Here is a 27780-nt window from a genome sequence, read left to right on the forward strand (position 1 = left end):
GGCCCAGCTGGGCTCCAGGCCAGAGCCTAGGAGGAGGGATCTGGGCCTGGCCTGGGGCTGGAGGGAGTGGAAGCTGCAGAGCCGGCCATGGCTGGCTGGCCAGCCGGCTGGTCAGCTGCTGACCTGGGAAACGTGTCCCACCTCTCCTGGTTTGGCAGGGACCAAGCACCCTGCCTAGCACCCACTGCCCCTCCCACAGCCATTGGCAAGCTGCCTGGCACCATTGCCCTGTGTGCCCGGCTGGGCTGGGTCAGTGCCCCCTTCTTGGTGGGGGGGCAGCACTCGCTCCCCGGAGCCAGGGAGTCTCTTTGTCCCTGGGGCAGGCCCTGGCTGGGCGCCTCACTGCCCACAACTGGCTGTCTGCCCACAGCCACCATTGCTTCCTGGATCACTGCCGCCTTTGGCTTTGTCGCAGCCCCCTCCCTTCCAGGCCCCACCAGCCTTCAGGAGCAGGTAGTTTATGCGCCTTTAAGGTTCCAGTCTTTTATGCTGTAGGTTAGGGAGTGGATAAGTGCTACCTCAGTTTCCCCCTCAGTTTCCTTAAGCCTCCATCTTTAATCTCTGCCTTTTTTTTTTTCCCCTCTCCACCTTACAAGGGAGAGTCTGAGAATCCCCAATGTGTCCTGGTTTTCTAGTCTGTGCTAATGAGGAGACCAACCTCTGGAGCTCAGAGTTGCTGGGAATTAGGCAAGTACACCTATGTAAACATAGGAGCTGGAAGAATTAATTATACTTTCTTTCAGGATGGACTTTTAAGACAGAAAGGAAAGCAGGCAGTGGTGGCTGATGCCCTTCACCCCGAGGCAGAGGCAGGCGGAGCTCCCGAGTATAAGGCCAGCCTGGTCTACAGAGCGAGTTCCAGGACAGCCAGGGCTACACTGAGAAAACCCTGTCTTGAAAAACAGAACAAAACAAAAACAAACCAAAGAGGAAGGAGGAGAGAGGAGGAAAGGAGTTAGGGAGTCCTACAAGCTGGTGCCTAAGAGGACTGTTGTGCCTGCTCCGGTGACGTCACAGGGGGCTGGACAGATGAACCTGACTCACAGGAATGCTTCAGGGGGATTTAGGATCTGCCCCCCTGTGAGAGAAAAAGTAAATTCTCTGCCCTCCCCCAGAGTGTTGCAAGCTCCTTCCTCTTTCTTAGAGGTGGGTGGGGCAAGCCCCCACCCTGGTAACCTACTGCTGGGGTGGGGTGCCCATATTTCGGGCAAATGGCAGCCTTCTTTGGCTTTCTCCACCCAGGTTAGGCAATGCCCTCTTCCTGCCCCCCTCCTCTGTGAGCCTGTGGGTTTCCCACCCCTCCCCCTCCTCTAGTAAACAACAACAGTCTCTTCCTCCCTACTCCCCAGCCTCTGAGCACCTTGGAGGACCAGGGAGCAGAGGCCATGGGTCTCAGACAACCCCCTCCTGCAGTGCTCCTGGTACCTGGAAACAGCTAAAAGTTGTACAGCTTTAGTCTCCCTTTGGGACGAGGCCGTGGGGTCAGGTAGTTCCTGGAGGTGAGAAGCGGAGGGCTTCCTACCCCCCCCCTGTTTGCAGCAGGGGCGCAGCAGGAGCTGGTGACCTTCCAGGCTCCCTGCTCCAGTCCCACACCCCATAGCTGTGGAGATGGCCTCTCTCTTGCAAGGTTGCACCTTAGGTGTGTTTTATGTACTCTTCACCGAGCAGGTGACCTGTGGGAGGGCCAAGGCCTCCCCAGGTCACTGTGGGGAGAGCTAGGTATTGTCCTACAGGGAGTCTCCTAGGGAACCAGGGTGGAGGCCCCAGAGATAGCACAGGACTCCTGTTCCTTCGGTGCTTGGCCCCTGAAGCCTGTTTACTGTAGAGGTTTGGACTTCTCTGTGCAGTGTGAGGAGGGTCAGGGTTGTGTGTTCTTTGGGAAGACGGGGTCAGGGCTGAGTATGCTGAGGAGGGGGGTTAATGGCTTGTGCATACTGGGTGAAACCGGTGTGTTTGCAGAGAATCAAATCCAGAGCCGGGGAGGGGAATGTCAGTTTGTATGTTGGGGCTGGGGAGTAGGCAGGCCTGATTTAGGGCAGAGGTGTCCTGGTGTGAAGGCTTGGGGTGGGGGTTGACCTTCACAATGCCTTGGGGGAAAAGAAGAGCTCCTATTCTAACATCTTGTGTTTCCTGGCCTGAGGGCCAAGGGGTGAACCTTGTTGGCTTATGCACCCTTGGAATTCCTTGGGCTTCAAGGTTAAAAACATAGACACCTCTGTCACTTGTGTGTTAATCTTTTCACATTGTTCCCTGGTCTGTAACACAGGGACATTACCAGATAACAAGAGGGCCAAGTTAGGCGAGCTCATCCCTGAGGACACTTGGTGTGTGCCTGGCATGGGACCCAGCAGATTGGGATGCTGCTGAGCACCTACTGTGGGTGGGGACATTATCTGCACCTTAAAAAAAAAACCCATCTGAACTGTTTGAGTAGAGTCACCTCGTGCTCCAGTGCAGAGGAAGGAAGCCAAAGTACAGCAGAACCGTCCCAGGAGCTGTAAAGCAAGCCTGTTGCCTGCCACCCAGATAGGCAGCTTTAGAAGGAGACTGTGGGGGGACATTGGGGCCCTCGGAGATTATCAGGGCCTTATCACCATTGTTGAATCTTGTCCAGGTCGCTGGAGAACCTGCCTCTGACCTCCCCCAGTAGGGGGTGCAGGGAAAGCCACCCCTCCACCCCTGCCCCCTTCTCCGAGTTGGATTTTACGACTGGAAAGATAAAAGAGCCCAGGGAAGATCTCCATCCTGTCCTAGAAGCCGTGGACACAATCTGTTCACACCCCCACCCAGCCCTACTCTGCCCTCTAGCAGCCTGTGAGCATACAGAACTCAGCAGAGGCCACCTCCTCCCATCTCCCCCCTTCCTCCCCTGACAGACTCTGAAGGAACAGAGTGTAAAAGCCATACTTGTTATTCATATTTTGTTGCAATTTGTGAGGTGGGGAGAGCAGGGAAGTTGGAAGCAGTCAATAGAGGAGTTAGGACAGGAACCTCAAAGGGTGGCAACAGATTTTCCTTTTACGTGTAAACTGTGTATTTGTCTAGATATGGGGATGTGGCCCCTCCCCCTCTCTGTCTCAGGAGCCCAGGCCTAGGGGAACCTGGGAAGGAGGCCCAGAGGAAGGAGGAGGGGGTGTGCCTGTCTCTCCATCCCTTGCTCTGCTACTTCCTGAGGTTTGCAGACTTGAACATTCCCCCTCGATTTCTCACAGCCTGCACAATAGGAAGGACAACCTTGAGGAGGCGGGTACCGCCGAGCTTTGCCTTTCTTGGGGTCCAAAATGCAGAGTCAGCCAAAAGACCTTCACAGAGGGTTTTCATTGAAAATAGAGCCCCTCCCTATTTATCTGTCTTCCAGGCTAGCTCAGGGTAGGATTCCAGCACAGATTGGGGGAGGGAACACAGGGAAGGAAACCTGCCTTCTTAGGCCAGTCAGGGCCTCAGGCATTATATTCACCTCTTGCCAACCTCTTGCCAAGGGATATGTGCCATGGAGCTGTGCCAGTGCAGCCTTTGCTTTCTGTTGGGGGTGTAGTGTGTGTGTGTGTGTGTGTGTGTGTGTGTGTGTGTGTGTGTGTGTGAAATAATGTTGGGACAGTGCCTTCCTATCCCTCTGTAGTCAGGATAGACTGGGGAGTCCCTTTGCCCTGGTAGGGTAGCATTAGTAATTCAGGTCCTTCCCTGCCCAGCTGGACCCCAAGTTGCTGAAAATGCTGTCCCACCTAAAGTCTAATACCTGCTTCCCTGCTTGCTCCAGGGCCAGGAGTCTTTCAAGTCAGCTCTGCCTCTACAACCTTGGGCAGGTTATTCAACCTTTCTCAGCATCTCTGCCCTTCTCCTGTGTCTCTGGTAGGCAGCCTGCTGTGAGGCGGCAGTGGCCCGCTTGTTTGTTGGTTGTAGCCTGCAGTAGCTTCAAGTACCTTGAAGAGCATTGGGGGATTGGGGATTGTGGAGCTGGGTATTGTCTTGGAGATGGCCACCCTGTATCAGGCCCTGATGTCTGCCTGGCACCCAGCCTAATGTTGTCCCTCTGCCCCTAAGGCAGAGGAGGGAGCCCTGCTTGGCACAGGCTGGAGGTGGAGGTGGTGGCAGCCATGAGGATTCAGCCCACACCTGCTAAAGGCTTGCTAAGCATAAAACCCTGGGGGGACTGGGGACGGGCCATGGGACTGAGCGGGATGAGACCACAGCCTGCAGCAACTGCTGCCCAGTATCCCAGCCCCTGCTGCAGGCCAGAGCCTCCCAGTCCTTTCTCCCTTCTGTCATGGCCCTGGGACACCGTGTTCTTCCTTGACCTGCTTCTCGACCTCATGGCTGCCAGAACAGACATCTCACCCCAGCTTCTCTGTCTAGCTTCGGAAATCCTGTCCTTCAAGGAACCTTCTCTCTCTCTCTCTCTCTCTCTCTCTCTCTCTCTCTCTCTCTCTCTCTGTTTACAACTCTTATTATCTTTGTACCATAAAGTTACTTCTCCCTGATTTTTATATCGAGTCCTTGTTATTTGGGAGACCTTTGCCTGACCCTGAAGGACAAGAGTCTCAGGTCCCTTTAGCATCTTGAAGCTATGAGCACAGGGTCTGCCACATCCCTGGTGCCAGGAGCTTCATCGCTGTGCAGAATAATGTAAAGGGCATCCATGCCAAGACCTCACATTTGCCCTGGACCCCAGCACTCCTTTGCTGCTCGGATTACCATAGCCACTTGCAGCCGCACTTTGTTTTCCTTTTTTGCATTTTTAAGACAGGGTTTTTCCTGTGTAGCCCTGGCTGTCCTGGAACTAGCTCTTTAGACCAGGCTGGCCTCAAACTAATAGATCCGGCCGCCTCTGCCTCCTGATTGCTGGGATTAAAGGTGTGCGCCAGCATGCCTGGCCTCTAACTGGACATTCTTGCCATCTTGTTAATTCGTTCTTCAAAACCTGGAAAGGTCTTCTTGGACTATAATGGAATCTAGCTTCTCCTTTACTTAACCTTCCTGTGGCTTCAAGCCTACAAGCCCATCTGGTCTGGGCTGGCTTATTCTAACCCTTGGTTTTATACCTTCTGTGGATTTTTCTTTTTGTTTTCTTTTTTGTTTGTTTTGTTTTCTTTTTGAGACAAGGTTTCATCATGTAGCCCTGGCTGTCCCAGAACTCACTCTTTAGACCAGGCTGGCCTCCCTAGTGCCTGGATCAAAGGCATGTGCCACCACTGCCTGGCCTCCTTTGGAGTTTTTGGTTGGTAGGATGAACACCATCTGGCTGTGGGACCTTTGCTAACTATCACCACCCACCTCTTTGCTTTACTCTGAACTCCATCTTTCTTTGGGTTTCTATCCACTGACCCTTGAACTTAATTTCCCCAAGAGCACACTGTGTTTGTGTCATAGTAGCAACTTGTGGGTTTGCAGGGTTGTATATATAAACATGTATTGGCCTATTTTCTGTCTTTATTCATAGTCTTTTAACGGGCAGGCTCACCAGGACAGCCATATGGAAGGCAATCAGAAACTAAAATTTGTCTTGAGTTGGTTCAGTAGGAACATGAGGTTTTGGTGGCTGAGAATTCCCTGTTTAAAAGAAATTATTGTATGTATGTATATAAATGAGTATACTGCTGTTCTCTTCAGTCACACCAGAGGAGGGCATCAGATCCCATTACAGATGGTTGTGAGCCACCATGTGGTTGCTGGGAATTGAACTCAGGACCTCTGGAAGAGCAGTCAGTGCTCTTAACCACTCCAGCCCTGAGAGTCCCCTTCCATCCTTCCTTGGTTTTTCCAGACAGGGTTTCTCTGTGTAGCTCTGGCTATTCTGGAACTTCCTTTGTAGACCAGGCCGGCCTCAAACTCACAGAGATCCAACTGCCTCTCCCTTCCAAGTGCTGGGATTGGAGGAGCAGGCCACCACTACCTGGCCACCCTAGAGCTTGTGAGTCTCCTGCTTCCACTGTCCACTGCTGGGGTCACAGGCGTGTGTGCTGCTTGCTGCTTATCAGCTTGAAAACAGCCCTAGGCCCCTCTAAGCTCTTTACTTTTTTTTTTTTTTTTTTTTTTTTACAAATTTGAAATACCATTTCACTGTGTTGCCCAGAATGTTGCTTCACCCTGTAGCCCAGACTGGCTTTGGATTTGTGACCCTTTTGCCTCTGTCTCCCAACTAGCTGGGATAATATAGTCTTGTACTTCCAGGCCTGTCTGTAAGGTTCTTGGGAGTTGCTGTGAGAATTAAATGACCTCATACTGTAAAGAAGTTGGCTTTGGGCAGAGAGATAGCTTATTTGTTAAAGTGCAAGTATTCGGACCTCTGGACTTCACCTATGGACAAAAGCTGGCTTCTGGAAGGTTAACATGTAGATCAGGCTTTTAAGAGAATAGATAATAGGATAGCCTGGTCTTCCCTGGGTGGGTATCTCTTCTTTCTAAGACCTACCTAACCCAGGCTTCTCTTCCAGGGAAACAGCCCTAGGGAGGAAGTGGTTCAGCTGGAAGTCTCCTTTTATCTGTCCTGGGCTGGCCCATCCTGGTTCCCCGGGCTGGGAGACACCCTTGGGCGGAGCTTTGCTCGCCGGAAGCACGCAGAGTGTGGGAGGAGAGCTCCCCGCTTGTGTTTGTGTTAACAGCTCATTTCTGCCGCGTCGTATTCGGGCGAGTGAGCCGGCAGTCGGAGTCTCACATGATGTCACAGACAGTGACACAAGCTGGATGTCTCATTCAGACGCAGCGCCTAAGCTGCACAATGTCACACCCAGGACACCCAGCAAGCTGCATTCGTGGTTCTAACGCTGAGCCACCTGCATCTGGGCCCTATGCCTACTGCCTGCCTGTTCGGAGTTTGGGGCCGGACAGGACCGAGAAGGGGGCCAGTGGGCGAGCCCGGAGGGCGGGTTGGCAAGCTGGTGATGTCACGGGCAGCAGTGGGTGGGTCACCTGGAGGTGAGGCGCCGCCAGGCGAGTTCAGCAAGAGTTCAATCGCATTGCATTAGGCAAATGAAGCCGGGGCTTGGGGGGGCGTATTTAGGGGGAGGACATCGGGACCACCCCACTTCCCCGCCGCTGCATCGCCCAGCAGGGGACTGACCAAAAGCATTAGGGAGGCCGGAACTAGGATGAGGATGATGCCCTCTACTCGTCGCTCCTGCCTCCCGGTGCACCCTGCTATCCATACCAAGCCTGGTTTTATGCACAGCGCATTTCCCGCCTCTGCTCCCCCTCGAAGGCTGCCCCACTCTTGGTCCACATGCAGCCTTCTGGCCCTCGCTTCCCTGCATCACTCCTGCTGCAGTGAGACCCGCAGGGAAAGGGTTAAGCCAGGGGCGGCGCCTGGCCGGGGCGGGGCGGAGGCTAGGGGCTGGGATCCCTGAGAGGGGGGCGCGCGGGCTTGGGGGGGTGGCGCGCACACCGGAGACCAAGCGAGCGGCCCGCCGCCGGGCCAGGCGGAGGCGGGGCCGTATGGGGGTTCCCCCACCCGGACCCGGAATCTAAGCCACGGAGAAGCCCGGGAGCCCCGGTCGGCAGAAGGAAGTGCTCAGTGACCCCCGTCTCCGCCCTGATCCCGCCCCGGGCCAGCGAACTTGGGGAGCCGCTGGACTCTGCCTGGGACACCGGAGCCTCGAGTTCTCGGGGCCACCGGGCGTTCCCTGTGAGCGAGCACCGAGGGACCTCCTCTTCCAACCTGCACAACTTCCCGCTTTTCACCTGCCCGGTGGAGTGACCTGCGGACTTAGGCGCGGGCAATTCTGGACTGGGCGCCCCGCTGAGGGGCAGCCCGTCGGGGCGAAGGGACCCCCCCCCCAGCCGATTTTCACAGATGGCGTCTCCGACTGAGTGAGGAGAGCCCCGTGCAGGACTTCCCCTCCTGGATCGCCAGCCTTCGCGGGGCAAGATGTACGAGAGTGTAGAAGTCGGGGGACTTGCCCCCGCCCCTAACCCCTTCCTAGTGGTGGACTTTTATAACCAGAACCGGGCCTGTTTGCTCCAGGAGAAGGGGCTCCCTGCCCCGGGTCCCTACTCCACCCCACTCCGGACTCCACTTTGGAATGGCTCAAACCACTGTACGTACCGGCCTCCGCTGTGCTACCGTAGGAGCTGGGGTGGGGGTGGCGGTAGGAACCTCTCTACACCTCACTTGCTCTCCCGTCTGTCTCGCTGTAACTCAGATGTCCCAGCTGGACATTTGCCCTCCAACCAGTAACCCTGGCGCACATCCATGTTAGGGCTCAGTAACTTTGAGTGTTCCTTCTCCAAGAGACATGAAATCTCAGCCTCTGGCGCCCCATTTACATCTTCTTGTTTAGGATCCACAGCCTGCTGGAGGGTGGGGTAAAGGTCCTGGCTGTGGGTTTGTCTGTTCTGAAGAGGAGGGGCCATCTCCTGAGATCCCACCCCTGCCAAAACCTAGGTTGAGCTTTCTCCTGTGTGGTAGCTACAGCCCCCAGCTCCTGCTCACTGTAGGGGTGGTACTGACTGGTTCCTGTCTTTGGTGTTGGTAATGGGGTGTGGTGGAAAGGGAATTCACCAGACAGTTGCCTTCCAGCCCACCCCTCTACTTTCGGAGGTACCAAGTCCATCTTGGGGAAAGGTCTGGCCCCAGACACCTGGTTAACAACCTGGAGGCTTTGATGCTGGGAACACGGGAGAAGCTGGTGTAAAGAGTCTTTTAATTGCTGTTCTCTAGGGGGTGTTTGGTTTGTAAGGCCTGAGGGGTCCTCTGGCAATCAGCATGCATCTATGCTGCCTGGGTCTTTTTGTTATCCTGTCTAGGGAAAAAAGGCCAAACCCTGTGCTGTTGAGAGAGAACTGATGTGAACCCTGATGCCCTGGCAGCTGAGCCCTCCTGGTTCTAGCGGGTTCAGGCTCTGCTGGGAGGGAGCCTTCTGTTAACACCCAGACCTGTATGCCAGCCCCAGGGTGCACACCTGGGCAGTGCTAGGATATTATTGTTAGATGGCTCAGGTTTCACCTCCCACTCTGTTGTGGGAGCAATTTCTTCCCAGGAGGGTCCCCCACCTTCCCATACCTGCTGCTGCCCTTCTGTATGCCAGGGAGCAATGGAAGGCTGGGTCTCATGGCCTAGTACAGCAGTTCTCAACCTGTGAGTCTTGGACAGCGCACCCCCCCCACCTCCCGAGCGAGAGGGTCGTCTACTGACCCTTTCACAGGGTTCACACCAGATATTTTGCACATCAGATATTTACAGTATGATTCATAACAGTAGCAAAGTTACAGTTATGAAGTAGTCTTGAAAATAATTTTATGATGGGAGGGGGTGACCACAGCATGAGGAACCATGTTTAAAGGGTTTCAGCATTAGGAAGGTTGAGCACCATTGGGGTAGCATATTGAAGAAGGCTGGAGTGGAAAGAATCTGCCCATGCGCAAACTCCTGAGGTGAATGACAGCTGCCCCCCTGCCCTTCCAAAGACACCTCTATCTGGCCTTTCCTATTGTCCTGCCCCCTGACCTTTGCCTCCAAGGCAGAATCAGCTGTAAGGTTTTAGACTGAGAGTGGTGGGTGATCATTGGCTTTGGAAAAAAGCAGAGGTGAGAAGTAGCTCCTTGACCCTTCCCATTATCCCATCGCTGTAGGAAGGAGCCACCCCTAGGGGGAATAATTGGGCTGAGCCTTCAGGCTCCCTTCTCTGCACTGGGGGAAGCTAGAATTTAAGGCCCTGAGGTCCAGCTCCTACCTCTTCCCTAAGCCCTCTAGGACAGCTGAGCTCTTGGCCCAGCACTTGCAGAGGACTTGGGAGCCGGCCCACGCAGGACCCACTGTGCTCCCACCCTCCTCCAACCGCTTGGACGTGGGGAAGTGGAGACCTGTCTGCACACAGAACCTGCTGTGGGGTATCTTGGCTAGAGCTGTGTTCACCAGCCTTCACCCCTTGTGAAGGCTGTAGAGTTACTCGGGAGCGCTCAGAAGGACCTCGAGTCAGGGTGGTTACTGCATTTCTGCTAGCACCTGTATTACCACCTCGCAGAAGAGTATTTCAGTGTGTGGAGACTATCTGGTGCCCGGAGTCACCTCTAGTTGTCTTGAAGAATCCTACCCCCGGTCTCCACCAACAGAGGGAAGATAGCAGGTTGGTTGTGGGTGGAGACCTGCTGGGTATTGCAAAGGCCTGGAGACTTTGCTTCTCTCCCACAGCCCCCATTTCTAGTGCATTTCAGTGCACTAGAGGACAAGGGGTGCACAGGATGTGGCTCCCCATCTGTCCCCCACCAGTCTCAGCAGCTCACGCCTCCGCCTGCTCCCAGACATCCAAGAATGTAAAGCACGTGGATGCCCGTAGTGGGGGGGGGGTGGGAGAGATGCTTATCACCCACCGACCGCTAGGTTTGGGCTTTGCACTGAGCTTGCTGGGCTATACTGCACCCAGAGCCACCCTCACCGTCTCCCCGTGAGGAGGAAGGGCAGGCAATAGGGAGGGCTCCGCGCCCCCTCCTCTAAAGGCTGTGAAGGGAGCTGCAAAAAGGGCGCCAGCTGGATTGGGAGGGGAGCCGCTGGCCAGGGGCCCAGCTGATTTCCTGCTGATCTCCTCCAGGAAACTGGCCCCTAGCGCGAGCGAGCCTGCGAACGGCTCTGGGGCGTGGGGACCCGCGCCTTGTGCGCCCGCCCAGGAGGGGAGCGGGGGAGGGGCACCCTGGCAGCGGTGGCGAGAGGGGACGCCGGGCTTCCTGGGCTGGTTCCAGCCAGCCCTTGGCTGAGCACTGAAACTTTGAGCTGAGGTCTGGTCCTTCTCCAGCCCAGCCTTTCTGCAGGAAGTGGAGAGATTTGTGGGCTGGGGCCTCCAGGGAGGGTAGCCGGTGGGGTGGGGCCAGCTCAAGATAGTCCCTCCCCCCACCTGCTTGCGCTACACTGTTACTGAGTCCTAACTCAGCAGGGGCTAAGAAGACCCACATTTCATACTTGGTGCTGACACTGGCTTCCCTCCGCTGCTGGCTACAGGCCTGGGGAAGTGGGGGCTGGACCTTGGGATTGAAGTTCAAAACCTAGATCTGGAACCCTCAGAGGTTGAGTTACCAGGGTGACAGTTGCGGATATATTGAGGGTAGGGTACAGACGGAGCTCCAGCCTCAGGGATAACCCTCCAGCCAGCTAGCTGCTGGGGATGGTTTGAAAAGAGGTCTCACCGAGCCCCCACCCCCTCCTAGGGTCATGTCCGCCATCTTGCCATAAACAATTTTTAAAGAGCACAGCTCTTTCATCTCTATAAACAACTCTCTGGACTTGGCTTTAACTCCACATTTCTCTGAGCCTTTGCCCCTCTGCTCTGTCCTTGGCCTTTTGCTCTTCATCCTCATTCTCCTGTCTCCCTGCGCCATGCACTCCGTTCCCCTCAGCCCTGTACCCCATCCCTTTCTGTCCTTTTCCCCCTCCAGTTTAGCTAATATTGAAGGTTGGAATTGGGGAGAGGCAGGTCCAGGGCAGAGGATGGGTTAGGGGGAGGGAAGAGAGGAGGTCATTGCCTGCTTCCTGTGCTCGTTGGAATGCTGACCAGGATTGGAGGCCAGGGCAAACCCCCCCTTGTCCTTGACGCCCCCCTAAATCTGGATTGTCTATTGTTACTGCTTTTACGTCTTGGAAAAAGTTAGCACAACAAAGGACTCCTTTGTCACTTTACCCCTTTGCCTCCTGGCCTCACCCAGGCCCCCCCAACCCCGCCCCCCAGCAGCTGTTCTCAGGCCTCCCGCCCCGTTTGATTTGCTTGTCGAGCCTCCTGAGGAGGAAGTGAGGTGAAAAACCAGGGCAGGGCAGTTCTGTGTAGGCATGAGCAGCAGGTCAGTCCACTGGACCCCTGGGGATTGTAGGCATGGATAAGCCCTTTTCCTCTGGCTAGGGAAGGGGACGTGGGTTATAGCAATGCTGGACGGCCCGGCTGGTATCCAAGCCCAAGTAGGAGCCAGCAAAGTCCTGCCAAGGCCACTGGCGGAGTTCCCTGGTGTGTTTGCAGGTAGGAGGGCGGTAGTATGCCAGGCTCCCATGTCCCCAAGTGTCCTAACCTATGCTTGGGCTTTGCAGCCACCGGAGTCATTCACAGCCTGACATAACACATGCTGTTGGATGCTTGAGCACAGGAACTATGTATATAGTTCATATACATAGTTCACTGTATATGTGAACTGGGAATGGATGGAGCTCAGTGGGACTCGGAGCAGAGCAGATACTACTCACCCATCCTTGGCTCTCTACAAATAGTTGTGGCAAAGGAGGATGCTGGAGAGCCCTCTGGGGATCTGGGATGTCTCTGCTCTATAGTTTTCATCTGTTACACTGTATCCTTAGCTGCCCAGGCCCGGGGCACAGACAGCTCTCACCCAAATAGCCATGTTCTGTCTGGGGTGATGGGCCTAGAGCCAGGCACAGAGGTTTTGCTTGAGAGGGAAAGGGAGGACTGCCCCCCGCTGGCTGGGTCACCCCTCCTGGCTGCCCTCTTGGAGCTGAATAACAGGAACGGAGGGGGGTAATCCGGATGTAGTATTTAGGCCAGACAGACAGACCATTGATAGAAACAGACCCCCTTTGTCATCGTGTCTCCCTATAGACATGGGGCATGGAAAGTGATGGGCTTCTAGGAGCCCTGGGGACTCTTTCACTGTCTTCAGGAGGACCCCCTGTCATCTCAGGGAGTGCCCTCCTGCTTTGCCCAAGCCTCTGGGATTCTTGTGTGCTGCCTTGGACCCCACCTTAGCCAGGGAATTGTTGGATGGGGGAGGGGCCGTGGCTGCTGTCAGAGGGGGCGGAGGTAGAAAGGAAGCAAAGCAGAAGGGGCCGGGAGTGGCCAGCTCCACATATCCTGTCTACCCCAGTTTCCTCTGCCTCCTGTCCTCCCCTCCATCTACATTAAGCTGTAACTCCTTCTGAACTTTGGGGAGCCCTGGCAAGGGTGCTGTTTGTGTTAAGGCTTTGAAAAGTCATCCCTTACCCTTCGATGATAGCTGTTGTCTCTGTGTGTGTCTGTGTTCACACATGGATCTGGAGTTGAAACTGCATCCTGGGGACATAGGAGTATTGGGGCCTGAATGTTTTAACTGTCAGCCTTTGGACGGGGTGTGTGTGTGGGGTGACACCGAGTTTACAGAAACCGCCTCTGCCCAGGCTTTGAATCCTGCCCTCGGGCAAAGGGGACAGGGTGAGGAGGGATAGTTCCCTTGGTCTCTTAAGTCTCCTCCTTTTCTCCTAGCCATCGAGACCCAGAGCAGCAGTTCGGAAGAGATAGTGCCCAGCCCTCCCTCGCCACCCCCCCTGCCCCGCATCTACAAACCTTGTTTTGTTTGTCAAGACAAGTCCTCCGGCTACCACTATGGGGTCAGCGCCTGTGAGGGCTGTAAGGTGAGTGGAGGGAGTCACGGTTAGATAAATGGGACACCCCCGCCCCCACCATCATGTCCTTGGTATGCAGTTGGCAGGGCAGTTACCAAAGCCGCCCACTTTTGCTTCTTCAGCAACTGTGGAGGAGGACGCCTGAAGCAAGGCCACCTCCATAAATGAGCAGCGCTCCCTGTGACCAGAAGTTCCCTCCTGCCACGCTCTCCTTGTCTCTATCCTCTGGCTGGCAGGGTGTGCACTGGCCCTGCCACTGTTTCCCAGGTTGCCATGGTGAGCTGGCTGCTTGCTGCCTGGCTCTTGGCTGGGGACCCAGGAGGCCTGCCCCCAGTGGCCGTGCCTGAAGCCTCCATGGTATCTATCCTTGCAAGAGTCAGCAGCAGACACCCTGCCTTGGCCTCCCTTCAGGTGTCCAGGCTGTGGGCTCCCTGGTGGCTGCTGGGTTTCCTCCTCAGTCACAATGGTCTCTGGGCACACATGTGGCTAACCCTTCCTGGCCAGTCTGGCTGAGACATTGTCCCTCTACCTGTCTGATGGCAGGGCCTCTGCTCTAGTTTCTTCCCTCAGAGATAAGGGCCTAGAAGCTGTGCATCCTCAGTACTTGGGGTTCTTGGCCCTGGAAGGAACCTCAGGCTGGAATAGCCATGTCTAGGTATAAGATCAAGGTCAAGGGTAGTCTGTGTGAGACTGTGTATATGTGCTGGTCCGGTCTGCTTTGTCCTGTCTTGTGGCTACCCGGTCAGTCTGTTTCCGTGCTAACTTACACTGGAGAAGCCCAGACAGCCTGGCTTTTCTGTGACTGTCTGGTGTGTTTGTCTAGGTAGTGAAATGTTCTGTTGTCTTGCTTGTGAGGATGAATGACTAGCCACACGCTGTCCCTTCTCAGCCTCATGAGTGTGTAACTGTGCACAGTCCCTTGTTAGCTTTTTTTTTTTTTTTTTTTTTGGTCTTTTGAGACAAGATCTCTCTATTATGCAGCTCTGGTTGTCCTGGAACTCTATATAGACCAGGCTGGACTCAAACTCTCAGAAATCCACTTGCTTCAAGCCTCCCAAGTGCTGGGATTAAAGAAATGCTCCACCACACCCACTCGTCCTGCTGTCTTTTCTTGCTGTGTCCCGAGTCCCAGGCTGTGAGTTTCAGATGCCTCCTCTCCCATCTCCAGCCTCGTGTGTTCTGTGATCTACTCAGCCCTGAGTCTTTTTTTTTTTTTTTTTTTTTTTTTTTCTCTGAAAGAGAAAACAGGTACAGGGATGTAGGTTGGGGAAGACTCCAGGCCAGCCTGTGGGATGGAGACAGGCCTGGGTTCTCCCAAAGGGAATCCGTACAGGAGACTCATTTCCCCATTCTTCTGCCTCTCTTATGTAGACCATAGCAAAAGCTCGGGGTAGCAGCCAGGCTGCTCCCACTGTGGGTGTGGATAACCCGACTCTTTCTCCTGCACCCAGGGCTTCTTCCGACGCAGTATCCAAAAGAACATGGTGTATACGTGTCACCGGGACAAGAACTGCATTATCAACAAGGTGACCCGGAACCGCTGCCAGTACTGCCGGCTGCAGAAATGCTTCGAAGTGGGCATGTCCAAGGAGTGTGAGTGTCGCAGGGCCGAGGGCCAAGCCCCGCCCAAGGTGGGGCGTGCAGGGGTGCTGTGTGTGCCTGTGTGTACATGTGAGAACATGTGTGCCGTGGCAGGCGGGCAGGCTTCTAGTTAAGGATGCTTTGTAGATAACGCCCCAAGCCTGTGAGTCTGGCAGGCTGTGTGTCCATGTGTCCTTTGGTGGTAAAGCCCAGAATGCACAGAGCCATCCCATTTGCACAGTGGATGTATGCTTGCGTGCTTGTACACCGGGTGTCTGCCTCCAGGACAGCTTTCTCCTGGGTTTTGCTTGGCTTTGGGGTGTGGTTCAGTAGCTTATCCAAGTCTCTCCTATATCTTAGGGGAGGGGCCTGAACTCCAGAGGGTGTGAGCTGGTTTGTATGTATAGGGGGGCTGACATAGGACCCCTGAAACCATCGTCTGGATAATCCTGGAGCCCAGAGTTGGAAGAGAATTGGGCTTCTCAGATCCCAGAGGAAAAGGGGTTTCCAGTTTGGGCTCAGCTGAGGCCCTGACTGAGGGAGGGACAGAGGGAGGGTTGGACAGGGAGACCCTCTTGTGTTGAATCATGGGTGTTGCCGTGGTGACCAGTGATTGATGATGTCAGAGATAAATGACGCTGACAGACGCCTCCTTGTCTGCGTGGCCGTTGCCATGGAGCCTGAGCCTTGGGGGATGAGGTGGGGGAAGGGGGCTGCAAGACCCCCTCCAGCCCTTTGTGGGGAGGGGTGCAGAGAAAGATGGTTCTGACTAATGCACCAGCAGCCCCAGCCAGGATTGGGGGCTGGATGTCCTGCTGCCTCCTGTCACCAGAGACTGGGAGGGAGGGCTGGTCTCACACTCAGGAAGTAGTGACGGTCCTCTGCAGAGTCTATGACAACTTGGGACGTGCAGAACTGAGACCTTTTGGTAAAAGGGCCCTCACTTCCTTCTCCCTTTGCCCCCCTTCCCTCTTTGAACTGTAGAAGGACAGGACGAGGGTGGGGACCCCCTCTCCTTCCCACAACAACTCCCCCTTTCTCTCCCTCCTCTCCCTCTCCCGGCTGCTCTGTGCCCCGGAGCTGAGCAGCTGCCATTTCAATGGAATTAAAGCTTCCGAATGATAAACGTCTTGTCACAGCTGCAATTTTCTCTTCCCAAATTATCCCCCCACTCTGCCTCCCTCTCCCTTCTCTCCCCTGCACTTTATTGAATTTGCAGAATCGACATGAGTGATCTCCAAATTATGCCAGCTCCCCCCCACCCCCACCCCCCACCCCGTCCCCTCCCCGGACCCCCCCACCCCCACCCTTCCTTCCTCCCGCGTCAGCAGCGCCATGGAGGCCCTGTGAGTGATTGTGTGTCTGAGATAATCGGCTGGTAACGACCCGGTCTCTTCTTTAAAGCCGAGTGGTGTGTGCGGCTCAGCGCCCCCCTCTCCCCCCCAGTGATTTGTCAGCTCCCCAGCTAATGGGCCAAGAGATTCTTCTGTCAGGGACCCCCTATTCTCTGGTTGGGGAGCCTTATTCCCTTCCTGCCCAGGGAACTGCTTTGAGCCAGTCTTAGGAATCCTCCAGGGAAACTGCGGCCACAGAGCTTGGGACACCCGAGGATTCCTGGCAGGCACAGAGCAGGGACTCGGTTTGCATGACTGCCAACCTGGGCACATGTTCTTAGAGTGTGTGGGCTGGGATGGATGCATGATAGGGCACCACATAATGGCCAAGGGCATGTGTGCACATGTGTGACCTCAGCCATGGTCATGGGGCCTAGAATAAGATTTAGGATATGAGTCAGACGTGGAGGGTTAGTGTGACGCACCGTTTTGTGTATATGTCTGTTTGTCTGTCTGTGTTTCCGTCTGGGTGGTGGACAGCATAGGCTGGGCCTGACCCCGAGCCGGAAGCAGTCACCCTCTAACCCACCCATGTCCCTCACAGCGGTGCGAAACGATCGAAACAAAAAGAAGAAAGAGACACCCAGGCCCGAGTGCTCGGAGAGCTACACGCTGACGCCGGAGGTGGGGGAGCTCATCGAGAAGGTGCGCAAAGCTCACCAGGAGACCTTCCCGGCCCTCTGCCAGCTGGGCAAGTACACTACGGTACGCCAGCCTGTGCCAGCCGGCCGGGTGCTGCACTCCCAGGGCCTCCGCTATCCTTCCTCTGTCTCCTCCTACACTGTCAGGAAGCATAGGCTGGGCGGAGGGCAGGCAGGGGCCAGGCTGAAGCTGGTGTTGTAGCCAAGGCCCTCACTCTCCCTGCCTCCCCCAGAACAACAGCTCAGAACAACGTGTCTCTCTGGACATCGACCTCTGGGACAAGTTCAGTGAACTCTCCACCAAGTGCATCATTAAGACTGTGGAGTTCGCCAAGCAGCTTCCCGGCTTCACCACCCTCACCATTGCCGACCAGATCACCCTTCTCAAGGCTGCCTGCCTGGATATCCTGGTGAGAGTCTGCCCCTGCTCTTCAGCCGTGTTCCTGCCCTTGTAGGGTCTATCTACGAGGTCCAGCCAGCCAGCCACTTTCCCGATTCTTTCCCAGAATGCCCACCAGTCACATGGGCTACTTCCTTTCCTGTGGGCACCTGTCCGCCTAGCTGCATTTCCTGGGAACAGGAAGTGGCGAGGTCTGCTGCTGGGACGCTGCAGTTGAGTGCTGTAGCATTAGGTGGCCTGAGCTGTGAGCAGGATGCCAGATGTAATAAAACCTGTCCGTGTGAAAGCTAAGACTCCCTGCAATCTTTCCCAAGGGGTCAGTCCACCACCTCTTCCTTCAGAGACACATCCTAGGTGGGGACTAAGAGGTGTGGAGAGGCTACTGGGAGGGGAAGGGCATTATGTGCCCTGTCCCCAGTGCACAGATGTAGGAGGCACAGACTGTTGAGACTGAATGGGAGGGTCCTCGGAACAGATCTGCCTTGTTTCTTGCTGGCTGGAGACTCCTTTCCTCCCGATTCCTCTATTCGAAGGCAGCACGGCCTCGATCTGCTGCTCAGAGCAGTAGCGATGGATATGCGCGCCTATTTAAATTTAATTACAATTAGACTCAGTTCAGTCCCTGGGTTGCATTAGCCACATCTCCAGTGCTCAGTGGCCACATGGGGCCGGTGGCTACTGCCTTGGCTGCAGACAGAACCTTTCCATCACTGGAGAAAATTCTTGTCAGCCAGCCGCACTCTGGCTGCTCGCCAGGGAGAGGCGTCTGGGGATGCTGGAGCTGGTGAGCCAGAGGCTGGGGTAGGAGGTGGGGGCGCTCCAGCCTCTGAACCTGTATACATCCTGTGCACCCAGATTCTGCGAATCTGCACTCGGTACACGCCTGAGCAAGATACAATGACCTTCTCAGATGGACTGACCCTGAACCGGACTCAGATGCACAATGCTGGCTTTGGTCCCCTCACCGACTTGGTCTTTGCCTTTGCCAATCAGCTGCTGCCCCTGGAGATGGACGATGCTGAGACGGGACTGCTCAGTGCCATCTGCCTCATCTGTGGAGGTGGGTGAGGTGCAGGTGGTTCTCAGGAGGCATGCAGAGGCCTGGAGGGGCAGGTCTGGTCTCTGGGAACACAAGACCAGGGTCTCAAGCAGCAAGCACTCACTCTACTAGAGGGTGAAGAAGGAGACCCAGTTAAACGTTAGTGATCATTTTATTCTGCATTGACCACGTCACCCTGCTGTAGTAATAATGGCAGGGAGTGGAAACCTGCTGGGAATTCCCTGCTTTCTGTGAGGAGAGCTACCTGTGTTGGGCCGGGGTGTCCATCCCCACCAACACAGCTGCCGTGAGGGGTTTTAAGCATCCCACTCCCCCTCCGTTCTAAGCCTACCACCCCAGAGACCCTTCCCGCCCAGGTGTGTGTGTGTGTGTGTGTGTGTGTGTGTGTGTGTGTGTGTGTGTGTGTGAGAGCGCCTTCTACCCTCTGTGGCTTGGGCAGATACGCCCCCAAGTGGCCACATCTGGGAATGCAGCTGTATTCCTGGTTGGTGGAGTTTGCTGGTGTGGGGCTGGGGCTCCTGCTCAGGGACAGTTTTGTGCTCAGACCGTCAGGACCTGGAGCAGCCAGACAAGGTGGACATGCTGCAGGAGCCACTGCTGGAAGCACTGAAAGTCTATGTCCGGAAACGGAGGCCCAGCCGACCCCACATGTTCCCCAAGATGCTGATGAAGATCACGGACCTTCGGAGCATCAGCGCCAAGGGTGAGTCTGAGACATGATGTCCTTCCCAGAGCAGTATGACAGTAGCACAATTACGGATTTGAGGTAGCGACAGAATGATTTTTATGGTTGGGGGTCACCACAACATGAGGAACTGTGATAAAGAGTTGGATGAAGCATTAGGAAAGTCGAGAACCACTGACCTAGAGGGAGGCCGGCCCAGGACTGGCTTGGGACCTGCTGCCCACAGTCAAGGTGGCACCTCTTGTCTTGGAATCTCCATGGTGTCTTCCTCATCTGAGTGGCATGTCCCCATCTGTCTAGGCTGTGGCTTCCTGGCTGTCACTTTCCCATGGTACTTTAAGACAAACCTCTAAAATAGGCCGTGTCGGGTGTAGTCTGTGGAAAAGGCATTTGCCAGCTCTGAGCCTCAGTTTCCTGTGTGGGAGAGGGGGGAGGGGATGGCCATAGTGTTTGGAAGTATCTGCTGGATAATCCTTGACATAAGGCTCGGGGGCCAAACCTAGACCAGTAGAAGCCTGAATTCAGAATGTTCCACCCAGTCGCCACACTTCTCCTGAGCCGGTAACTGAGTCCCCAGGTGCCGCACTGGTCTCCTCGCCCTGGGACACTCCCTCCTGGGCGGAGTCTCTGAGCCCCACCTCCTTCCCCACAGGAGCCGAGCGGGTGATCACATTGAAGATGGAGATCCCTGGTTCCATGCCACCACTTATCCAAGAAATGTTGGAGAACTCTGAAGGCTTGGACACTCTAAGCGGACAGTCGGGGGGCGGAATGCGAGACGGGGGTGGCCTGGCCCCCCCTCCGGGTAGCTGTAGTCCCAGCCTCAGTCCTAGCTCCCACAGAAGCAGCCCGGCCACTCAATCCCCATGACTGCCTTGACTCATGGACAGCCCTCACCCCTGCCCTGGCTTTCTCTGCCTTCCTGCTGGCCATGTGACCTGTCAGCCCAGCCCTGCCTGTCCTTCCAGACAGAACTGGGGACCTTTCCGGGGGACAGGAGGGAGAAGGCAGTGACTCTGTAATCAGAGGCCTGGACCCACAATGGACTGCCGTCCTCTGGCAGCCTGGGCTGGCATCAGGGGCCAGGCGTTGAGCCACGTGAGGACCTGGGCCTGAGCCCCCACCCAGCTTGCCACGTCTTCATCACCAGCAAACGCCGGGACCTGGCTCCCTGTCCTCCGAACTGAAGCCATCGCCCCCCACCCCCCAGTTGGGGAACTTCCTCCTACTTCGGATGGTGACAGAGGGTGCCCAGGGTGGGGGAGACCCCATGTACATACCCTGCGTTCCGACCCCCCCAGATATTAATTCTCGCTGGTTTTGTTTTTATTTTAATTTTTTTGTTTTTTGTTTTTTTTTTTTTAATAAGAATTTTCATTTTAAGCACATTTATACTGAAGGAATTTGTGCTGTGTCTTGGGGGAGCTGGATCTAGAGCTGAAGGGGGCGGGTCCTGGGGATGGACAGGGCTCTGAAGGGCTCCCCTCTCCCAGTGGATGCTCCCACCTCCCTCTTTCTCCTCAGTTTTCTCTAATACTGTGAAGTACTAACTTCCCAAGGCCACCTTCCCTACCCTATGGGGGAAGCAGCTTCCCCTCCCCACCTCTGCCCAGCCACTCGGTGTGGGCATCTTGGGCAGCTATCCCTGGGAGGAGGGGACCCTGGCTTTTGGTTTGTCCCCCTACCCACCAAGACGCGGGGTAAGGACGAAGCTAGGCTGTTACTCCTCACTGCCCGTTAGAGCTCCCTTCATCCAGGCCCCAGCCCCACTGTGAAGGGGCCGGCTGAGGGGTCCACATTACCCCAGCTCCCAGCCTCATAGCCACCAGCACCCCATGGGGCCCTCCAACACACACACACAGACACACACACAGACACACACACACACACACCTGGCCTGAGTTCCTCCAATCCCCCCAGCCTACCCCCAACCCCTCTCAGCCCCCTCCTTGCCCCGCAGGACGGGACTCCAGGGGGTCCCCTCCCCCACACCCCTAGGCTGGGGGAACAGGCTTTACCTTCCCTCCTGCCTGGGTAGGGTCTCACCCTGGAGCCCACTGGTGCACCTATTCCTGCTGGGTTCCCACTGAGATCCACTGGAGAAAGAATAAAGCTCTATTTATTCTATAATGCCTCTGCCTCTCTGCCTCTCCCTCTCCTCTCACTGTCTGGGAAAGGGACTCAAGATGGAGAACTTGTACAGCTTCCGGGTCCCAGTGCCAAAGGCTTGGCCAGTGTTTCTCTAAGTTGCCCTCTGGTAGGGTCTGGGTCTCAGAGCTGAGATAGCCCCAATCTGGCAGTGCCCTCAAATGGGTGTAGGGGAGAGTTGCCCACAGCAGGGGATTCTGGGGAAGGAGAGCTGAGCAGGAGGAGAAATGACCCTCTGCTCCCCACAATCTGAGAGAAGCCAGCCTTGGCTCTGGCCTTGAAGTTACCCAGTGACAGACCAGTGGCTACACTTGATTGTTCACACAGTGCTGGAGCGATATCCGTTCCTTACTGTTATATCTCGCCCAGGGAGGGCAGTGTCCTTCCTTGCCTGGGGTGACACACACTGTGGCAGGTGAGGGATCAGCACTCAGGGTTCTTTGAGGAGTTTCTGTCTTTGGCAGGGGAGCTGAGCCAACGGGTTCTTTCCCTGGAAGCACTAGCCATTTCTAGGTCAGCCACTAGGTGGCAGCAGCTGCTCGCTCAATGCCCTGTCTCGGGAGCCCTGGGAGGATACCTCACTAGTTTTTTAACGAGGTTACTTAGCTGAAATAAATGTACACAGGCTTCCAAGAACCAATATGCACTTGGGAGGCATAGGAAGTAGGATTACTGCAAGTTCAAGGGCAGCCTGGTCTGTAACACAGCAAGTTCCAGGTTAGCCTGGACTACGTAGTAAATTCCTGCTCTAAAAAGCAAAAACCAGGATACTTGCCGGAGAGGTGGCTCAGTAGTTAAGAGCACTCACTGCTCTTCCAGAGGTCCTGAGTTCAAATACCACCAACCATGTCGTGGCTCACAGCCACGATGCCCTCATCTGGAGTGTCTGAAGACGGTGACAGTGCATCTCACACACATTAAATAAACAAATCTTTTTTTTTTTTTAAAGTTACTTTAAGGGAAGAAACCCAGGATGGGCGGTGGTGTCCCACACTTTTAATCCCAGCAGGCAGGTCTCTGAGTTGAAGGCAGCCTGGTCTACAGAGTGAGTTGCAGGACAGACAGAGAAACCCTGGAGAGAGAGTGGGAGGGGAAAGGGGAGGAGGAAGAAGAGGGGGAGATGGAGAAGAGGAAGCAGCAGCTCAGGAATGGGGCCAGGTTAGCAGTGGTAAGGTACTTTTCCAACATGTGCAGGGCCTGAGGTCTGTCCCCAGCATAAAACAAACAAAAAATAGGGAAATTAAAGAGATGGTGGATGTAAAAACTGATCTAGCTAATGTTCAAAAACTAAAACGGGGTACATGGTTTCACACACAAAATAGGTGAACTGACAACTTTACAATTTTATGTGTGTGCTCGTGTGAATGCAGATAGATACCCACAGACTGTAAGAGAGGATGGTGGGTCCACTGGAGTCACCTGACGTGAGTGTTGGGAACTGAACTCAGTCCTCTGGAAGGACAGTGAGCTCAGACGTCTGTCCAGGCCCTCCAAGTGGCTTTGACTATGTGATCATCCAGTGGGAAACTGGAAACGTCGTGCGAGGGCTGGTGAGGAGGCAGCAAGCCTGGCAACCTGAGTCTGGTCCCCAAGACACACACAAGGAAAGGAGACAACCAACTTCCACAAGCTGTCCTCTGACCTCCACATTCACATTGTGGACACACATACACGGGCTCTGTGCTGTGCCAAGACTCCTCTTCCAGAAACAGAGGGACTTAGAAGATCGGTAATGGACCCAAGTCAGAAGTGTTTCCCCATCGAGACTCCGGGGTCTTTGTGGATGAGTCCCCGTGTCTGTGTGGGGTCTGGGGGTAATTAGGTGGCTTGTCGTGATCAGAATTTGTCAGCATCTCACATCTGGTTGTGAGTGAATATGGAGAAGGTAAGGTTGCAGACAGAGGCTGGGACGGGGGTGGCAGGAGCGAGATTCACCCGAAAGGAGAGTTAAGCTGACAAGACAGGTGTTCAGAAGGAGCTGCCGGGAGCAGAAGCTGTGGGCAGCTCTGGGCACAGGCGATCCTGGGCAGCTTCCGCAGGGGCTGAGAAGAGCAGACACAGGAGATGCTGGTGACGAAGTCAAAGGAGAGGTGTGGGTGACTGGTGTCTTACAGAAAATAAGCTGGAGGTGGCAGGACAGCAGCTGGCAGAGGTCCCGTGGGATGGAGGAGCCAGTAATGGAGTGGTACGAACGAAGGAACCAAAGGTGGAGCTGTTTCTAAGTTGCTGGCCACTTCCTACCACACCCATCCCTGTTCACTCAACTCCAGCCACACTAGTCTCTCCGTTCGTTGACTTTGGCAAACCTCTGCCTTGACCACCCGAATGCTTTTCTTGGAAACAGCTTCGTGGCTGTTCCCTTAAGTGGCCTTCTCAGGAGCATTGCTGTCCCCTTATCTTTTCTGATGTCTTTCCCACCAGAGTGCAAACTCTTCGAGGACAGAGGTACCATCCTACGGCCTGACATCTGGATCTGTGTGTGCTGCATGTGGCAGCGTCTGGCTATGTGTGCAGACTGGGCTGGTTTGAACCGGCATGTACCTTATGTGTAAAGTACGATCTAGACTGGTGTGAGGAAAAGAACGGGAAATGTCTCTGTGATCCTTCCACTTGACGATGCACTCAAATGGAACTATTTCGGATTCAGTGGGTTAAAGAAAACAACACTACTTACATCAATCAGTCTTGCCTGTTTCCTTTTGCATTTTTAATGTGGTTGAATGAAAACTGGAAATTACATTGTAAATTGGTCGTGGTGGCGCTTTATTTAATCCTGCAGTCGGAGACAGAGGCAGTCGGATCTCATTGAATTTGAGGCCAGCCTGGTCTACATAGTGAGTTCCCAGCCAGCCAGGGCTATGTAGAGAGATCCTATCTCAAAAATCAAAATCAAACCAAATAAAAAATATACACTGTGTCTCGTGTGCAATTGTATTGAATGGCACTGCTCTTGTCAATATTTGTTGAGTGACTATCTTTGGAAGGCAGCTGGACATCCACTTGTATGCTTGTGCGGAGGGCTCCAGGCTATAGACAAGAACCACCAAAGACTCTGAGAGCCAGACATGTCTACTGGGAATGTGGGCATGGGCTTCAGTGTGGTGATGGATTTACTATATGTCATGCCCAGATGGCGCACGGCTGGAACACAGGTTGCCTGACTCTTGCTCGGAGCAGAGAAAGCCATGCCTAGAGACCTGTGTTTTCTTCAAATCAGTCCAAAAGGAAAAGGCTGGCAGTGATGGGGACAGGGCTTCGGACGGTAAGGCTGCACCCAATGGTACATCTAAGACTGACATCCCAAGTGTGCATGCTTGCTGGGGACAGAAACTTCAGGTTGCTTTGACAGATGGCAAGGTGGGGGTGGAGCCCCAACCAAGGGAGCTCTGTGAGCAGGAAGCCTGGGGAAAAGGCTGGTTGTACTCCAAGGACAGGGATTCCCCCAAGGGCTAAGTAAGGGTATGCAGAAAGCGCTCAGTTGGGGGATCGGAAGGGCAGAGGAAGGCTGCTGTGGGACAGAATGAACAGTTTGAGGTATGGTGGCCAAAGGCAGGGTCTGGGCAACATCTTTCAGAGCCAGAGATGCTGTTGGAATGGCCACACACGTGACAAAGGAGGAAGGCAGGCGAGAGGACAGACAGAGAGCGGTGACGGGAGCCATGTGGCATCTCTTTCAAAATCTGGGCTAGTGGTAGGGCTAGTGGCAAGGGGATGGGGACACAGAAACATCTCTCTTTGAAGGGCGGTTTTCTCTGAGGATGGAAAGGACTCAGCCATGTTTATAGATTACAGAAACTGATGGGTGGGACCAGAGATGAAGTAAACCAGAACAACCAGAAACTGTCAGTTTCAAGTCCAGCCCCACTCCCAGCCGGCCTCCATGGTGGGGCTTGGCAACCATGCCTGGCCACTGGGGACAGAGCACAGACTACAGGGTGATGATTGAACAAGACGCTCTGTTCTTGGGGGACTACGGGGAGGGGGGCACTGATGCCCTCACAGGTGGCTGGGTTAGGTAAATAAGGAGGAGACCATCTTGGCCGACCCTGGCATTGGATGATGGCAGATGCACACACAGAATGTGTGTGTAGGTGTGTACACAACGCTTATACAGGAAGGATACATGTGCATGTCTGTGCATACAGGCATGAACCGAGATCTGTATCTCCCGTCAGTTGGGAAGTGTATACTTGTGGACACACGCGTGACCCTCACAAGTGTACACATGCAAATACACACAGCTCACAGAGGTTTACTGTGCCCGAGCAACCAAACTATGTGAGTGTGTCCAGGTGTGCTTGTGTGCACAGAGAGCCCACAGAGAACCACTGAATTAGCAGGGGACCTGGGAATGTTGTCCCTGTCGATTTTGTCCCAGGTGCAACAATCTGGTCACCCACTGCCTGTTTGCCTTCTCTGGGGGGCGGGGGGGGGTGTCCTCCCTGTCTCCTGGAATCACAGCACGTAGGATCCTCCCTAATTCAACACGGCTGCTAAAACTAGCACTAGAAAGTGTGACACCACCCCCACCAGAGCCCCGACGATCCCCTCTGCGTATTTTCGGCTCAGGGGGTCCCCTCTGCTCATCTTCTGCTCAGGCAGGGTCCTTTGCAGTCTTTCAGAAGCCTCCAAGGACCCCAGGTGCTGACATTCAGCCTCCGATCTCGCCGCTAGATGGCCAGGTCCTGGCGCACGGTGGCCAGCGACGATTTGCTGTGGCCGCTGCCGCCCTCGCCCTCGCTGTCGCCGGCCAGTGCGTGGTGCGCGTAGGCTGGCGGGCCGAGGGGGTCGGGGTCCCCGCGCTGTGAAGGCAGAGAGGGCGACGGCGGCGGCGGCGGGAGCAGGTTGGCGCGCTGGCGACCCTTCCAGAGCAGGTGGCCCAGCTCCGCCACGCTGAGCAGCGCCGACAGCAGCCCGACGGCGAAGTAGAAGACCACGAAGACCGTCTTCTCCGTGGGCCGGCTCACGAAACAGTCGACCGTGTGCGGGCAAGGGGGCCCGGCGCACGCGTAGTGCGGGGCCACGCGGAAGCCGTAGAGCAGCGCCTGGCCGCCCAGGAAAGCCAGCTCGGCGAGCAGGCGCAGAGCCACGCTCAGCAGGTAGCAGCGGCGCGCGCGGCGGGCGCGCAGGGCGCACGGGGAGCATGGGGAGCACGGCGCCTCGGCACGCCCGCGCGCGCACGGCGGGGCGGCCTGCGCGCCACCGGCCTCCTTGCTGGCCTGGTGCATGGAGTAGATGACGAACAGCACCGGCGGCGCCGACAGCAGCAGAATGTGGAAGAGCCAGAAGCGGTAGTGGGACACCGGGAAGGCGCGGTCGTAGCAGGTCTGGCGACAGCCGGGTTGCAGCGTGTTACACACGAACTCCTCCTGCTCGTCTTCGAACACGGCACCTCCCACCGTGGCCAGCACCAAGATGCGGAAGATCAGCATGATCACCAGCCAGAGGCGACCCACGAGCGGCGACTGCAGCTGCACAGCATCCAGCAGGGAGCCTAGGAATGCCCACTCCCCCATGACGCTGGGGATGAGAAAGGGGGTAGTCAGGCTGGGACCGACCGAACCCCCCCAACCCCCGTCCCTTAACAATCTCTAATCTTGGAGGGCTCCAGGGGAAGTAGATCTTGTGGGGTTCAATGAGTTAATGTCTGAGTGTGAGGATAGTCCATCCTTAGCTATGGGGTTCCTTCATCTGGGCATAGAGGGGTGCTGAGAGGGGATCCCCCCAACCCCTGGCCCGGGCCTGCTTGGCTGAGCAAGATTCTAGGTTCTTCTGCAGAGCCAACCTTGCTGGCCTCGCGTTTTGCGCCAGGGTGATTTTCAGGAGCAAGAGCGGCTACTGGAGTCTGGAATGTCACATTGCTTCTGTTTGAGACCCCTGGGAGCAAGGGGAGGCCAAGCCGAGTGAGCCCCCCACTGTCTCCTTTCTCTCTCACCTCGTAGCAGTGAACGCTTTTCAGCGTTGGAGGCTGACACAGAAGCCTGTTTTCCCAACCTAGGGATCTCCATCCTCTCTTCCAACCTCAGTCCAGGAGACCGGGAACAGCCCCTCTCCTCTCTGGCAGCAGTTGTCAAGAGTCTCCAGACACACAGAATACAACACGTCCCTGTAGACCCTCAGTGGCCTCTAGATGTCCCCAACCCCACTTACCCTGGGACCTGGGCCTTAGAGCTGAGTGGAGGACCTTGGGAGACAGCTGGGTCCTGTTCCTCTGGGTCCCTCTTTCATTTTCCTTTTTGGATTTGGCTGGGATGGATGATAGGACAAGTATGGCTGAGAGGGGCTAGCTCTCCCCCTTCTCTTAAAGGGACAGGGTGACCTGTGGTCTGGCTCCACCCTGGGAATAGATCCAGGGCCACACCCCTTGCTGGGTCCTTCCTGCCCTCCCTTTCCATCCCTTACCCCCGTGCCCATCCAAGCCATGTCTCAGTCTGGCCATGAACTGAGACAAACTAGACACAGGGTTTGTTTGTTTGCTTGCTTTTTGTTTTTTTATTGAGGAAGCCAAGGAGATCAATCATGGGAACCCTCACCTGACAGAATCCCCGAACTGAAGTCTTAGGTCCCCCAC

The 27780-nt window shown here is 55.4% G+C and overlaps 2 protein-coding genes across 2 annotated transcripts in view; one reads left to right on the forward strand and one right to left on the reverse strand.

The window, feature by feature from the left end:
* RARA (retinoic acid receptor alpha) overlaps window positions 1-21145 on the forward strand; it is a 34043-nt gene extending 12898 nt beyond the window's left edge. The window contains exons 3-9 of the mRNA XM_080924179.1: window positions 13161-13309; window positions 14752-14893; window positions 16820-16980; window positions 17150-17326; window positions 18172-18376; window positions 18921-19079; window positions 19714-21145. Of these exons, the coding sequence (XP_080780305.1) occupies window positions 13161-13309; window positions 14752-14893; window positions 16820-16980; window positions 17150-17326; window positions 18172-18376; window positions 18921-19079; window positions 19714-19931 (1211 nt within the window). The 3' untranslated portion in view covers window positions 19932-21145. The remainder of the gene's footprint in view (window positions 1-13160; window positions 13310-14751; window positions 14894-16819; window positions 16981-17149; window positions 17327-18171; window positions 18377-18920; window positions 19080-19713) is intronic.
* A 4734-nt stretch (window positions 21146-25879) lies between these two features.
* On the reverse strand, window positions 25880-26725 carry GJD3 (gap junction protein delta 3; the record flags this gene model as incomplete). Its single annotated transcript, XM_080924329.1, has 1 exon — window positions 25880-26725. The coding sequence occupies one exon, from the start codon at window positions 26723-26725 to the stop codon at window positions 25880-25882; it is 846 nt and encodes a 281-aa protein (XP_080780455.1).
* Between the last annotated feature and the right edge of the window lie 1055 nt (window positions 26726-27780).

Source organism: Micromys minutus (genome assembly GCF_963924665.1).
Source record: "Micromys minutus genome assembly, chromosome: 10".
In the NCBI taxonomy this organism is placed as follows: domain Eukaryota; kingdom Metazoa; phylum Chordata; class Mammalia; order Rodentia; family Muridae; genus Micromys; species Micromys minutus.